The sequence below is a fragment of the Alnus glutinosa genome, chromosome 4 (genome assembly GCF_958979055.1).
Source record: "Alnus glutinosa chromosome 4, dhAlnGlut1.1, whole genome shotgun sequence".
Lineage (NCBI taxonomy): Eukaryota > Viridiplantae > Streptophyta > Magnoliopsida > Fagales > Betulaceae > Alnus > Alnus glutinosa.
The window spans coordinates 12,603,640-12,620,103 of NC_084889.1; the positions used below are offsets into that span (position 1 = coordinate 12,603,640).

The 16,464-nt window shown below is 39.4% G+C and overlaps 1 protein-coding gene across 1 annotated transcript; it reads right to left on the bottom strand.

The window, feature by feature from the left end:
• Positions 1-12,279: 12,279 nt before the first annotated feature.
• Positions 12,280-16,099, bottom strand: LOC133867198 (2-oxoglutarate-dependent dioxygenase 19-like). The gene is made up of 4 exons (XM_062303909.1): positions 15,832-16,099; positions 15,505-15,740; positions 13,630-13,960; positions 12,280-12,753 (listed from the first exon to the last, which is right to left on the bottom strand). The coding sequence occupies exons 1-4, from the start codon at positions 16,039-16,041 to the stop codon at positions 12,508-12,510; spliced, it is 1,023 nt and encodes a 340-aa protein (XP_062159893.1). The 5' UTR covers positions 16,042-16,099; the 3' UTR covers positions 12,280-12,507.
• Positions 16,100-16,464: the final 365 nt, after the last annotated feature.

Below are 16,464 nucleotides of genomic sequence, written 5' to 3' on the forward strand. Positions count from 1 at the left end.
ATGATGGACTCGAAGGCACTCCTGAAGGTCCAAATGGGTCTGCTCCACCCGCTTGTTGATGGACCGCACTTCAAGCTGCAAGGAGGAGATGGACTGCTGCATGGTGGACATTCCTCCCTGAATGGCAGCTAAGGCCTCCATGATCTGAGAATAATTAGCCTCTGGCTCAGATGGTGGGACAGTTTGAAAGGATGAAGCCACGTCTGGAAAAGCAACATGCATAGCAGCAGGCATGTCATCATCAGAATCCTCTCGTCGCAGCTGCGCATTCGACTTCATTAGTGTCTATTTGTTGAGGGGCTGCTGGATCTTCATCCTAGGCTCTCCATTCACATTGATACCTGACTGAAGGATGATTTGAGTGATTAGGCAGTCGAAGGGGAGACCGGTATTGTTCTCATCACTAGCCTCGAGCATGACTCCCAGAATATGCTTGCAAAGACAGAAAGGCACGCGAAGATGAACATCATAAACAAACTGTGCCCTCTTCAGTATCAGATCACTGTGCCTGGCAACTGGCCAGAGATTGTGCTGAACAATTTTGGCCAACATACGATGGTATGACGCCCCTCACCTTGTGGAATGGCATGGAAGAACTCTTAGAGATCGTCCATAGAGGGAGGAAGCACCACCTCATTGTAAGGACTGGTAGGCAGATCAAGGACTGGTACTCCGAGGAACTGACTGATGGTCTGAGGATCTACAGTGATGATGTGTCCGTCAACAGTGGACTGCAATACCACCCCATGCTCATCATCTTGAGCCACCTCAAAGTTGGCATAGAAGAGCCTGACTAGCCTGGTGAGGACGATGCAAGCACAAGTGTAGAGGTAGCCCCAGTGATAGGTCTAGATAGTCTCATAAATGCTATCCAATGGAGGCACCATGATATCAGCACAGACCACGTTCCACTCAGCGAGAACATTGCGGTCCATGATCTTGGCTTGGAAGGCACTCTGCGCTTCCTCTATCCTCTGGCGGACCCGGCGTTGAGAGCTGATAGCAGACATGATTCTGCAAAAGAACCAACAAGAATTTTGCAAAAAATAATCCAAAAAAAAAATATTCTTGTTAGTGTAATAAAAATTTGGCAGAATAACAGCAGGAACAAGGACTTTTGTAAAAATAAAAACAGAGAATATCACAATTAAGTCCAAGGGATTTCAGCATGGCAAATATCCCAAAAACATTCCAAAAAAAAATCTAACAGTTGTAAAATAAACTGAAAGAAATAAGAAAAGAAAAAAAAATACCTGGAATGAGAGTGAGAATGCACACAGAAAATGAGATCACTCCAAAAACTAAAAGAACGTACTCACAAGGTGCCAAGGAGAGAAGTTTGTGGGGTATGCGGGGAGAAAGCGACGATTTGGACAATTTATAGCCTCTGTGGGGTACCTGTCCGGACAGTGTTTTGATGAAGTCTTGACGCGCGCTGCCTCGGAAAGGAGCAAAACGGTTACGCACGTCCGGACGAATTAAATTACCCGTTCGGACGAGGATGACAGCTCACGTCCGGACGTGGAACAGATTCTGTCCAGACTTCAGAATGCCGTCCGTTCAGACTCAAAAACGGGAACCGTCCGAACTGCTGAACTCCACCTGTCCAGACGCCAAGAGGGACCGTCCGAACGCGCCACACTGAAACACCAGAAAAACTGAAGAAAATTTTACAGAGATAAAATTTTCTCAAGTCAGTGTCAGAACATGCATGTATAATCAACTGATAACACAATCAGTGAGCATCTCAAAACTAAACAGAAATATAAAAGAGAGTTGTGATTTTAATTAGCACAAGTATTTTTCCTAGTCATAGAAAATTTCAAATAGACAACTCACCTCACTCAATGCACGTGTGTGTGTGTGTGAAGACTCTTTTCCCACAAGGTATGACTTTCAATATTTTGACCAATAGCAACTAGATTTTCTTAGACATGAGAGAAAATAAATGGAAGATAAGCCAAAAGTCAAACCTTACTAGGGCCTAGCCACCCTCATCTGATACACTCCCCCAGAGATGCAGCACCTAAGTGCTTTACTTGTACCATGAAGGACAACGTAAATGTTTTACTTGCACGTAAATGGCAAGGCATAAAGCAAATGTAGCACATAAGCAGAGAATATATATTGTAAAGCATAGATTTCATACGATTAACTGCTTGTTTCTTATGGTGCTGCAAACTATTGAGAGTGCCAGAGTTTATAGGCTCTAGGTTCAACTAGCATGAGGTCAATTTGGTCAACTTATCAAACACTTCTTCTCTTATCCAGAATTTCTAGAAACAAAGAGGCCAGAGAAGGAAAGATGTACCTTTAGGGGAGCCTGGGATAATGCACTTTTTCATCGCGTGAGTAAAAGAAGCTATCCTACTTTTTGCATAAATAGGAAAAACACTTGGCCAATATAGTCATAAACTCTCAATTATATCTAAGCAGAGTAGATTAATGCTTATAGAATTGAGATATCAGGCAAAAAGACATGCAATATCTAAAACGCCAAGAGAAAATAAATCCTGCAAAATTCTCCCCATTTTTTTTTTAAAACAAAAAAAAAAAACAAAACAACAAGCAATATGGAAAAGACATCATATGCAAAGGCAAGATCAAACCTGTATACGCTCAATGATGCCACTACAGAAAAACAGTCGCTCGACCTGCTTTTTCTGTCTTCCCCAAAAAGTACCTGCACAGTTCTCTCAAGAAACATAGGGGGCAAACACAACTAATTCCTAGATTGCATATAACAACATGTCAAGTAAACTGAGCAATCAAACCTGATGCCATAGGATTAGGAACTGAATCCTAGGCATGAACACCCGAAACTGCTAGGTGCGTCTATACCCCCTCATGGGGTAGCTGTCCTTTTTGACGCATGCCTGCCTTCCAGTGGGTGGTTGCTGGTAGGACTGCATCATCCACTCCATCATGTTCTGCATCCAGATAGGAGGCTCACTGGAGTATTTCTCTTCTTTCATCTTCTGAGGCCTTCTAAACTGCTTGGGTTTGCTTTTGTAGGTGCCCCTGTGATTGGCTGGTACAAACCACTGCTGAGGCCGCTGATGCTGTGGAGCATGAGACCAAGGGGCTTGATACTGATACCTTGGTGCTTGGTGAGGTGCCTGATGCCATGGAGTCTGATGCTGAGCCGCAGTTCTAGTGCCATAATGAGCTTGTCTAGGCACTTCTTTCTTGGCTTTGGCCTTTTCTACTTTCAGTAGGGAGCACTGAGGGCGAACATGCCCACTGAGACCGCAGTGATGGCAAATGGGAGGTCTTCTGATGGAATGAGGCTCCTGAATGCCTGGAACATCATCGTTGACCTTTTCCTTCTTTTTATCTTCAATAGTGGGAGGAGGCTCTGAGACTGTAGGTTTTCCAAATACAGTCTTTGAGGAAGAAGGAACATCAGAAGAGGGAGCTACATACCCGAGGCCAGTTTTGTCATTTGGGCTCTTCTGGATAGACAGCATACGAGTCAGCTTCTCATCAGTGACTTTCTCTAGCTGGAGTTGCGTCTCTAGTAGCTTTTCCTTAAACTCTTGTACTTTGAGCAGTAATGAACTCTTCTCGATCTGCAAACTATTCAGATCATTAAGGTGCTGCTTTCGGCCTTCCCTCAGTTTCTCATACTTTATGTAGAGTGTTTTGTAGGCCTCCTTGAGCTCTTCCTCATTATCACTATGCTCCGAGTAAAATGAGTCTTCTTCTTCAACATGTAGGGCTACAAAGGCCAGAAATTTCTCAGTCTCTGGAGCTTCTTCTTCTAACTCATCACTGAGAGTCACATTGTACGCTTTCCCCTTGCCCTTTCTAAGATTCCTGCAATCTGCCCCGGATATGCCCAAAGCCTGAGCATTCAAAATATCGGGGTCCTCTGGGATCTTTCTTATCTTCTTCCTCAGGTTCAGCTTCTCTGGGAGATTTCTTAACTCTTTCAGAAAACTTCTTCTTGAAACGATCATCTTTCATCAGTCTTCTGAAATTTTTGGCTAACATAGCCACAGCCTTTTCTTCATCCTCAGAGTCATCTTCAGATGATGCTTCTACCCTCTTCTTGGAAGCTTTTAGAGCAATGGTCTTTATCTTCTTGACCGGGGACAGAGATAGCTCATATGTTTGAAGAGATCCTACTAGCTCTTCAATCTTCATCTCCTCAAGATCCTTGCTTTCTTTAATGGTGGTCACCTTGATTCTGAAATGCTCAGGCACAGATCTTAGAATCTTTCGGATGAGTTTTACATTCGAGATAGGTTTCCCAAGACTCACCATGGAGTTCCTCAGGTCACTCATCTTGGAGTAAAACTCTCCAAACGTCTCTTCTTCCAACATCTTAATTTCTTCAAATCTTGAAATCAACATTTGAATTTTGGCAGATTTAACAAGTTTCGTGCCTTTATATGTTGTTTCCAAGATTTTCCATGCTTCTTTGGTTGATTCGCAGTTTGAAATTTTGGCGAATTTAGAAGGAGAAAGTGCTTGGCATAGAGCATGGAGGGCTTTATCATTGGAAAGTAGGGCGTTTTTCAGAGGGACTGTCTCGAGTGTTGTATCCTCTGGTTTAGTCCAACCAGTTTCAACAATATTTCAACAGTCAATAGATTTTAAAAAGAATCGCATCCGAGCTTTCCAATAGCCATAGTTCGTACCATCGAAGGTAGGAACAAAATTAAGAGTTTGAGACATAGCAGCAAATAGAAGTAAAAAATAAATGACACTCAAGAATTTAATCTTCTCAGAGTGTACCAAGCTCTGGTACCAATTGAAAATTGAAATTGACTTCTAAAAGAAAGTGTGTGCAATAAGTGTCAACGAAAATCAAGCACAGCGGAAAATAAAAGACACAGTTTTTGTTGACGAAGTGGAAACTCAATTAAGAGAAAAGCCACTCCGGGGCAGCCAAACCTAGGAATTCCACTATTCAGAAGACGAAGCTAGATACAAGATAGTAACACTCACATGTACCGATGCAGTGGTCGTACCTTGCTCTCTGATGTGTAACCCAACACGAACGCTTCCCAACTAGGTATCCTACCTGAAGGGGTCTTCAATGGAATTCCTTACCTTAGAGCCGACCTCTAAGATAGACCTCAGTTGTAGTGCAGCACACTTGAAACGGCTTCAGAGGGATCTTGAACTTCTCTGAGCTCTTGTTGAATTCAATACCGAATTCTTGCAGTTCTCAATGCCCAGGGGCCTCTATTTATAGGCTGAGGTGCAGAATGAGCGACTGCAATAATATGTACGAACGCCGTCTGGATGGTGAACCTGGGCCGTCTGGACGGACAACTGTGCGACAGGATTTTTCATAAATTTCGTTGAAAATCTTTCTTGTTTAAGACTTGCGTCCGGATGGTGAGACACTGACGTCCGGACGGTCGCACGTCCGCTGCAAGTAATTTCCATATAAGGCTTAGCGCGTCCGGACCAAGGGGGAAGAACGTCCGGACGGCAATTCTTCAACACACAATTTTCATATCTGCTATGCGTGCGTCCGGACCATGAGAGGCAGGCATCCGGACGATTGAAGTCGAATCGGCAATTTCCTTAACTGATGAGTGCGCGTTAGGACCAAAGCTGTATGACGTCCGGACGGTGATATTTGAATTGCGATTCTTGCCTTAAGGAGACGTGCATCCGGACGGGATACCACATTGTCCGGACGGTTGATCGATCTTCCCTTTATTGGAACTTGGAAAGAATCTTAGACTGTTCGAGTACTGATATGTGTCCGGACGGGCTGCTGAGATGTCCGGACGGATGCAAGCTGGAATAGAAGCTTCTCGATACAGTGTAGGGTCCGGACGGATGATGCTTGGTCTGTCTGGAGTCCGGTCGGGATGAACATGTCGTCCGGACGGATAAAACAGTGGACAGATGGGCGTCCGGACGGGATGACACGTCGTCCAGATAGCTGATAAGGAAACTGAAATCTTCTATCTTTTTCTCAGTGCAGAGTCTTCTGAAAATGCTCTAACAAGTGGAATCCCTGTTTACAGCATCTTTACACATAAGTGATTTTGTCCAAACATAGAATGAGGCCAAAATACTAACATCTTCTAAGATGTTGGACAAGTGATGAAGAATCAGAAGCAAAGCGGTTGGATGTAGCTACCTAAGCATCACAAGCATGATGGAGATCAAAATGAGTAGGAAAGACCTTGTCAGACAAAGTGGCATTGAGACAACCAAGGACGAATTGATCCTTCTTGGTCCATAGTTGGAACTCAGAATTAATAGTACTAGTGACCTTTCATTCAGAATCAAGAATGAACTATGATGGACATGACTCAGAACCATCCACGAAGCCCATCAAGTCATTAGTCTTCAAAATAAGAAAAAAATTAGATAACCACATTAAGTAGTTATTAGGTTCCTCCAGTTTGGTAGAAGAAAGCTGACCAAGATTAGGAGGAACAAAAGAAATAGATGATGAGGCCATAGAGAAAAGAAAAAGGAAACAGGAAGGATTGAAAAAAAATAAATAAATAAGAAGATACATATATATTTAGATAGATGCGTGAGCTAGGAGCTTTGATACCATGAAGCTTTTGAGCTTGAATACTTTCTGTGTTATCATTGTATTGAATTTATAGACTGAAACACAAGGGATAATTGAAGTTTGAAATACATATGTAATCCTATCTTTATTTGAATGGAATTCTATCTACATTTGAATTTGAATACAAGAGGGAAAGTGATGCAACATGATCTTCTGCAGAATACAAGGAACATCAATCGTGTCATTTGGGAGACTTAGTCTTGTACTTATCTACTGGGATGAAGGTTGTTATCTTGACAGCATAGGTAGTTGATATATCATTAACAATAAATAATGTCATGAAAACTTTTTCTTATAAGTAGGAAAGTAAGCAAGACCAATATAAAAAATATCTAGACCTTGGCCATTTCTAACACAGATCTTCTAGCTCATTGCCTGTGTACTCATCAACCCAGATATTAAGATTTGATAAATAATTGGTTAAAAGGTTCATGAATCTCATTTCGAGATACCAATTTAGATTAGATGGTGTGTGCGGGTATTGTGAGAGAAGCAGGGGGATTATGAATCTCACATTTGTAAGAATGGTCAAATATGTGACAACACTTTGATGCTATATGGCAGGGTTTTAGACAAACTTAACTAGTTGGCGTATTTGCCGAATCAGGATGAAAGGATAATTAGGAAGGAGAGCAATGGCCACACCCTCGTTCACAACCACGACCACCCCAAAGGTCTATTGTTGTTGGAAAGATTCTTTTGAGGTTTGCCAGAAGAATTGGAATGCCATTGAGCAAAATTGACATTAGAAATTGACAAGTTAGTGGCAGTATTTTTTTGTTCAAGGCGTTGTCCATGTGTTAACAAATGACCATATAAATCCTCCAAGAAGACGGGATCAATGTGGCTGGTGATGTAGGCAACCAATGGATTGTTTTCATTGCTGAGTCCAACCATAATTTAGGAAACCAATTCCGAGTCTTTAAAAGGTTCTTCAACAGAAGCCAAGATCTCCGCTCTATGCCTTATGAAACTAGTCTACAATTGAGAAAGCACCCTTCTTAATAGTTGCCAGTTGAAAGCGAGTCTGCATAATATGAGCTTTCAAATTAGAAGAAAATATCTTTTCTAAAAGAACTCCAACATTTCAAGAGGTTTGAAGACCTGCAACATGGGCCAAAATAACTTCAGTAAATGAAGAAATAATGGCATTGAAAATACTTTTTTGTCTTAATTAAACCAGAAATTATGAGCACTATTTTCAACTAAGGTAGGTGGAAGCTAAGATAAATTGAGGTGGGCAGGGGACTTGACCGTCAACACAGAGAGTTGTTGGCCCTGAAGATAGGGAACGCATTAAGCAAGCCATATCAAGTGGTTGTCATGAGTGAGTTTGATATTGATGAAGTGGTTGAAGGAGGTGAGATGTGTAAGGATTGTCAACGAAGGATTGGAAAAAAGATTGGCTTACTGAATGATACAAAGCTTGGGTAGAACTTACCATTAAAAACCGTCTTGCAAGGGGGGTGCTCAAGAGCTTAGAGCACTGGCAGCAGCGTCCTTAAATACAATTCATATCCCTAAATGCAGTGAAAGCTCTTAAAAAAACTCTACAACAAACTCGCTTGTTGTTGCCTAAACGAAAGGAACACCAAGGGAACACTAAATCTAGTTTAGCACTTTTGCTTCCCTTAATATTATATTAACATAAAAAAGCTCTCTATATCCTATAACCTTCATTTGAAATAATATTTAAATGGCTTTCTTTTTTATCTCTCTTTTCTGTAGCGTTTATTTGAAAGAATATTTAAAGAATGTTTAAATGGTATAGGGAAATGATAAGGGAAGGTATTGTTGCGTTTATTTGAATAGGGAAGCAAAAAGTAGTGTGGTTCCCAATATTTAAGAAAAATCTAAGGGAAACTGTTGCTAGCACTACAAAAAAAAAAGGGGCCATTTATGGACAGTTTTTTTCTAGAAGGTTTCTAAAACTGTCTAGAAAAAAAAATTTGTAGATAGTTTTTCCAAAACCATGTGTAAAATTTTTTTCAGAGACGATTAATTTAAACCGTCCATAAAATTCCAGGCAGTTTTATAAAACCGTCTGGAAATTTCCATTTCCAGTTAAAACCGTCTGTAATTTTATGGATGGTTTTTACAAAACTGTCCATAAAATTTATCCACGCCCTAGAAACATCTTTTAAAAAGACAAACTCTTTCGCTTTTCTTCAATCTTTCTTCTCTCTCTCTCTCTCTCTCTCTCTCTCTCTCTCTCTCTCGTTCTTCTTCTCTCTCTGGCTGGCAACTAAAGACGGGATCTGGACGGTTAGCAGGATCGGGATGACGGCTTGGCTGACCTTGAAGCTGCCTTGGCTTGACGACGGGTACGGGACGACGGCTTCTCTCTCTATCTCTCTCTCTCTTTCTCTCTCTATCTCTCTCTCTCTCTCTCTCTCTCTCTCTCTTGTTTGACAAATCCAGCCTGATCCAACCAGTTCTTTGGCTGCAATACAGAGAGAGATCTGGGCCCCGAATCTCTTTTTTTTTTTTTTTGGCTAAGTGAAACTGTTAGGTTTGATTTACATTTTGTGTTTGTTTTGGGAGTGTATTGTGATGATTCACGGCTGAAAGATTGTAATAATTTTTGGGTGTGGATTGTGATGATTTTTAGGTTTGATTTGTGAAAATTTTTGGGTTTCATGTGTAGGTTCATGATGTGTAGGCCGAATACTTGATGGTAAAGATTTTTGTGAAGGATTTTTGTGCAGAAGGCTCAGTGTGGGTTTGTGAAGGGTTTTTCCGTCCTTAGTGTTTAGATGGAGAAGAAGGGTGCTGAGGAAGAAGAGGTGGTGGGGGGCCGAAGAAGAAGCTGGTTTCTCAGTCGAATCTCCGGCCGGAATAAGAGAGATCTGGCTTGACACTCAAGGACTCCCAGTCGACCGGAATCTTCACCTCTTCAAACGATCGTCTTCTCCGTCGTTGACAAAAATTAATATAATGAAAATAATAAAATTTATAATTAATTATATTTATATATATATATATATATATATATATATATATATATATATATATATATATATAAAGGGAAAAAAATCCAGCCAAAAAAAATCCAAACAAAAAAAAAATAGAAAATCTGGACCGTTTGATTTTTCTGGACGGTTTTCCCAAACCGTCCAAAATTAGTTCTGGATGGTTTGGGCCAAACCGTGTGGAATTCCAAACTGTTTGCACAAACCGTCCAGAAATTCATTTAGTGACTATAGTCTAGACGCGGTTTTAAACCGTCCAGAATTAGCGTTTTTTTGTAGCGTAGTGCTCTTATATACACATAGTTAAAATTGTACTTAAGTAATATGGAGACACTTAGGATCATATCATACAAGCACGCTCTACAATTGATGTCCACGGCAGCCCGCTTTATTTCATAGGTCGTCGCCTTCGTGACTTGAATCTATAAAACCCCGATTAGGATATAGGGTTAATTTAACTTTGGAATGGTTAATGGGTTTAATAAAGGTTCATTAGGGAGTATTGGAAGTAAGAATTTTGACTTTTGTTCATGGCCAAACGTTTGAAGTGTGATAGTCGAACGTTCGAGTCAAACCCTAATGTCAAACATTCGACGTTTGATGCCCGAACGTTAGAACATTTGTCGAATGTACAATCGACCGTATATCAAAAAGTACAGCTCACACGTTTGGTATGTATGTCAGATTGTATACCAAACGTTCGGCTGGTGGAAGTACTGTAAAAACCTGCTCATCCTTATCCTTATCCCCTTAGTCCCCTATAAATACCCCTCCCACATACCTTTAAACTCAAATTTGGTTTCCTATAGTTCCGAAGCCTTGCTAAGAGTGAGAGTGATTTGGAGAGAGAGAGAGAGAGAGAGAGAGAGAGAGAGAGAGAGAGAGAGAATGAGCTCTCTTGGTTCTTGTTCTTCAAATGAGATAACATTCTTAGCTCAACTCGTTTCATTAGGAATGCTACAGTTCTACCCAACGTGTAGGGAACCAAAACATTCCTATCCATTATTTTATTACAAAATATTTCTCTCTCCTCTCTCATCTCTCATCTCTTTGCTTTTTATTGGGGATTGTGTTAGAATGTTGTAAAAAAGGTGAGGGTAGCTAGCAACTTATATTTTGTGAAGAAAGAATATTTAATTGATGTAAGGAAAGATAAGGGAAGCAATTGTGGAGTATATTTGGATAAAGAAACAAAAAGTATCTTTTTTTCTCTAAATTTAGGAAAAATCAAAGGGAAGCTATTGAGAATGGTCTTATAGCAGCTTCTCTATAAGTTCCCTAAACATTAGGTATGCTATAGTGTTTTGGGAAGCTCTTTAGCTTCCTATACATTATTTTAATACAAAATATATTTCTTTCCTCTTTGATCTCTCCTCTCTTTTCCTTTCACGGGGGAATTGTGTTGAAATTTTGTAAAAAAATGTGAGGGTAGGTAGGGAACTTGTATTTTTTAAAAAATAATATTTAATTGATATAGAGAAAAATAAAGCAAGTTATTGTGGAGTGTATTTGGATAAGGAAGCAAAAAATAGTTTTATTCCTTAAATTTAGGGAAAATCAAAAGGTAGCTACTGGAAATGCTTTGATAGTGTCATCTTGTTGGTAAAGATCAGATGTTTCTGTTAGAGCACCAGAAACAAACACACAACCATTTTCCATAAATTTAGGGAACAAAACTACTTTTTAATTTTCTATCCAAATATATCACACAATAGATTCCTTTAATCTTCTCTGTATCATTAAAATAATATTTTTTACTTTTAAGCTTTTTTTTTTTTTTTTCTTAATTCCAAAAACATGTTTCTTCTCTCTCTCTCTCTCTCTCTCTCTCTCATCCTCGTTGATTTCTAGGTTTTGTTGTTTTGTTGTTCTTTGTTTTTTGATTTTGAGTGGAATTTTGAGGGTTTTTGAGTTGTAGAGCTTGTAGGTGTGAATTTTTACCGGTGGGTGAAAGAGGAGAGAACATGAGAGAGAGAGAGGCGTCAGGCGGTGAAGGAGATGGCGGAACTACAAGAGGAAGAAGAATAAGAAATTGGGAGACATGAGAGGAGGGAGGAGGGAGGAGAGACAGAGCGTTCGTTTTTTTACGATTATAATAATCCATTGGATAGCTACGTACGGTGCTATCCAAAGTTTAGGAAAAATGTAGGAAAATTGATGTTGATCGTGGTTTTTTGTGGTTTTTTTAAAGATTTTTTCTATATATAGGGAAGGAAATTGACTAGAAATTGTCTATTGCTAGTGCTTTTAAGTACACTCAAATTCAGAGAATGCTCTTCCACTAAGCTAATAGTCGGGTATGTACTTTGATTGGTGATGAGTTTGCTTTGTATCTTTTGATGGATTCTATAAAGTAGGGAGCCTATGTGGGGATGGAGGGAGGCATTACTTGCGTGGCAGTTGTCATCTCTAAAAGAAGAAAAAAGTATATATCATATATGATTTTATATAACTTAATTTATGATCCATTACCTATTAATTCAGTACAAGCACAGGACACCAGTGGAAAACCGACAAAAAAAAAAAAAAACTAGAGCTCAATTTAAAATGTTTAACGTACTAGAATCAATTGGAAATGTTATTCTCCCACTAGACATATACGAGCATCTCTAACAAACACTTCAAAATAAAAGTTTTGCTAAAATTCTCTCTCTCTCCCCATGGTTCAATTCGCTCATCTTCCTCAACAACAACAAACCATAAAACCGAAGTGGGAAAAAATGATAAAAAAAAGATTGAAAAACAATATTTAAATAAAGTAGAGAGTGAAATAGATAGTCCTGTTAGAGTATGTAGTGAAAAACTAGTAACTAAAATAAATAAATTAAAAAAAAAAAAACGATATTTTGATTAGCTAATTAAACTAGCCATCACTGCTGGACATGCTCTATCTGCCCAGCATCAACACTCAAACGTGTGGATAAATAATGTATTTCAGTTTCTAACCAGAGACAATCTTGTCGCAAATTATACAGTTCAAATGCGAAGATGATCCAAGCACGACTTCCACTGAAGCTGATTGCTTTTCTGAAGCACCAAGTACTCCCTATATTTGATTCCACGATATGCGGTGTTGTGGCTTTCACAATCCACCAATTCGGGCGCAGGGCTGACCACAGCGTCCAATGGTGGCCCTTGTGCTGTTCCAATGGAAACTCTTGTCTCTTTGTTGTTCACCATCGCTCGGTGCACCACGCTCTTGTACTTTCCGTTGGTCAATATCTGCACATAAAATCCATTGAATTATGTATTAAATGATTAAATTTATCTCTTCCTATCTGCTTAATAAGGATATATATGCAGGCAGATATTAACCGTTCACATCCGCTATCTACAACTACCCACTATCCACTATCCGTTATCCGCCCTTGCAGATGCGGTTAGCAAAAAATACTATGCGCATATGCGAATGCGGATAGCGATTTTAGGGTATGCAAATGAAATTAATAGTCACATCTGTATACCCTTTATATATAATATATATTTTATTTAATAAATTCACCAAAACGACATTGTTTTGGTTTTGGATTAGGTAGAGGTTATGTTTACATTGGTTTGATTGGCTGTGTTGTTTTCTCATGTAACACTTAAGTAAAAAAGAAAAAGTAATGTGAAATCAATATATTTTCAAAAGATTAGGGCTTTAAAAAAAAATTAAAACAGGCCTAAAACACTAAAATTAGCCAAAATTATTTTAAAAATCGTTTAAAATAAGCCCTAATAAAGATCCAAAAAAGGCACATTACTCAATATGTGGATAGCGTATAATAACCGCATTTAATAATCACAATACCCATGCGAATGTAGTTATTAAAAAACATGATGCGGATGTGGATGCGGATATCTAAAAGTGATATGCGTATTTTGTGGATGCGATTGAGAATATTGCAAATAACTGCATTTGCATCCGCATGTAGACCCCTACCGCTTAGACTGTTAAGAGTCAGAGGTCATGAATTCGAACTCGACTCCAATGATTCAACTTCAATTCAGTTAAATATTCTAAGTACACGTGAAGCTTAAGCTTTTGGCATAATTATGCAAAAACACATCCTTAATTGGTGTCAAATTTTTTTTTGTAGAAACCAGTAAATGTACCTCCATGTGATCTCCTATGTTAACAAGAAAAGAGTTGGGCGGGGGATCATTGACAGGAACCCACTTGCCATTGTGCATCACTTGAAGGCCGGAAAGCTCATTCTGCATAAGAAGGGTCAAGAGGCCGTGGTCTGTATGAGGGGGCAGACCAATTGCAACGTCTGGCTCCGGGCACGGCGGGTACAGATTCACAACAAGCAGTTGAGAGGCCAGCTCAAAATCAAATCTTTTCTGAATGTAGCTCTCTTCCAATCCCAAGCTTTCCGATATTCCTCTCATCAATTCACTCGCCACTTCTCGGCTTCTCTTGCAAAATTCTTGTACGGTTTCACTGGAAACATAAAAAATGTGCAATTAATGATTTAGACTCACATGAATTGGTCGGAGTAATGTTATACGTACATCACCCTCTTATGTAGCGTGGTGAACCAAGCTAGTGTTATAGTGGACCACGTCACATAAATTTGGAGATCGAGAATAATGGTGTGATGAATAACATTTACACGTCCAAGTGGCATTGATTTAGATTGATATGGATTGGCCGATGCATATAGATCACATGTTGCGGTGGTTTGTGATTTCTTATCTGTCTTTAGTTAATACTTTATGCATGCAAGCTAGTTTTGGGTAATTTTTCTTTTTGGGTTGGGATGGATCTTTCCGGGCTAGAAAAAGCTATGTCAGGTGACACTGACTAAAACGTGGACCCACAGCAGCCTTGCGGGACCAGAGGGAAGAGTACCTGCTAACGAAAGGGAAATATTAATGAGATTACCCTATAAGAATTGACACGAGCTTGTGAGAGAGCTTTAATTTGAGATCGGATTTGAAGTAATTTATTATTTCCATTATTAGTAATTCTGGTAATAAATTAATATCTGTAATTTTTTATTGGATTCGTGTCTTAACAAGTAAGTGGGCTGCTGAAAATATGCTCTGATCACATTGCTGCTACTCCAATTGTCACCAATCTGGACAACAATTATTGAGATCGATCTCTACCCTTAATTTGAGTCATTTATTTTAAATTAACAAAAAAAATTGCAACAGTACATAGAAAAGAAAAAAAAGCAGTAGCTTGCACGTACCGCGCGTAAGCCATAAAAGTGTTTGTTAGGATGGCCGAACATCCAACATGAGTGGTTTGGCCACCCAAGGCAACCATTGGTGGTGACCGGACTAGCTTCTTTGGCCCTCATGGTAGTTTGACCACCTCAATATGTGGTGCAAGCTTCCATTTTTCTCTCTTTTGTAGGTTATCACGTTTTGAACCATTAATTTAAAATAAACAGTTCAAATTAGAGTTAATATTGCAAAGGAACTCAATTCCACTGTCCCATAATGATTGTACTGACATTAGAAAAAAAAATGGAAGCATATATCCAAGTTGAGCTGATTCACACACAGAAATAACTTGTAAAGAACGTGCCTTAGCTTGAGGTGAAATCTTAATGTTCTAAGAAAACAGCAAAGCATAAGAGCCGGTTCTAGCTTAATTAATCTACTTTGCTCTAATATAGTCTGCTTGCCCAACAGACTGCTAAAACAGTACCAGTCTTTCAGTTTAATTTGTCTCATTATCTTTGAGTCAATTTATCAAAGTTAGCTAGGGTGGGTCATTTTGGCACATTAATTGCTCCCGGGGTTTGCAGTGTGTCAACATTGCGCGCATTCACGAAGTCCCAAACTGGATGTTAGAAGGAGCCAATGACTTAAAATAGAAAATTATTTAGGATCTGTTTGAGTTTATAATTTCTAAATGGGAAAAATTGCAGTATCAAACGCGTTCTTATTAGTATTGCCTAAGAGGTGCATTTGAAAATAGTTTGGGACTGAAATCACTATAGGAGTCAAAATTAAATTTAAGATATATACCTGAAACCAGCGGGTTTATGAGGAGCAGTGTAGCTGGGATGAACCCACACCTTTAGATAATCCCTCCAGAAAAATGCTTTGTCAACATTTGTGTTGAAGCTTGTTCCATAACTTATGGGATCAAATAATTGCTTTCCTGAAAACTCTTTCTTTTCCTCCTCCGTTAGGTTAAAGAAACTTTGGCATCCTCTCAACATCTCATCTCTTAGCGTCTCTGGAACACCATGATTTATTTCCTTGAATACATGAAAGAGTTAGATCATAATACACACCTTGAGAATGAATACAATCATGCAAAGAAAATATATAAAACTTCCAAGAGATTACCTGAAAGAAACCCCAGTCGCGGCATGCATTGCCAATGTCTTGGATGACTTTGGACCGTTGATCGGGAGTACCAGAGGTCAGCAGGGAAACATCTATGGTTGGGATCATCTCTGCTTCCGAGGAAATGTATTCATTGGAGTTATCAAACACATAATTGGGTGGGACAGAAGTGAGATAACCTGACTCTACTTGTGCTTTGACGCTGAACATGTTGGTTTTCGTTGGAGAGAGAGCTTCTACTATTAAGATAGTTATTTGGTGATCTTATAAAGAAGTGGAAAGAAGCATATATAGGAGCTGAGGGCCCGTTATAGAGTAGAGAAAAATCTAGCCACGAATTGTTGATGGTACACGAGCATGTGGCACAGAATAGATCGACACACTGAAATATATATACCAAGAAAAATATGACATTTAACGTGGTATATATGGTCTGGTGGTCGCCCTCCAACAGTTGTCTGTGTGTACCCACAATAAGTCACCGGACAGAGCCAATGAGAAATTATTTCTTCCATATAGAACGTGAACCACGACAACGTTGTCCTTAAAGAGAACGCAAGGACTGTAAAAGATGATCGAAAAAAGGAGTGGGGTCGAATTTAATATATCCTAGCTAGTACACGCAACTATATA

What these genes read in the sequence shown, in the direction of transcription:
- LOC133867198 (XM_062303909.1), bottom strand. Translation starts at nt 16,041, where the DNA reads ATGTTCAGCGTCAAAGCACAAGTAGAGTCAGGTTATCTCACTTCTGTC. An exon ending in CATAAACCCGCTGGTTTCAG is followed by an intron (nt 13,961 to 15,504) that starts GTATATATCTTA and finishes TTATGTTTCCAG; the next exon opens with TGAAACCGTACAAGAATTTT. An exon ending in ACATAGGAGATCACATGGAG is followed by an intron (nt 12,754 to 13,629) that starts GTACATTTACTG and finishes TTTTATGTGCAG; the next exon opens with ATATTGACCAACGGAAAGTA.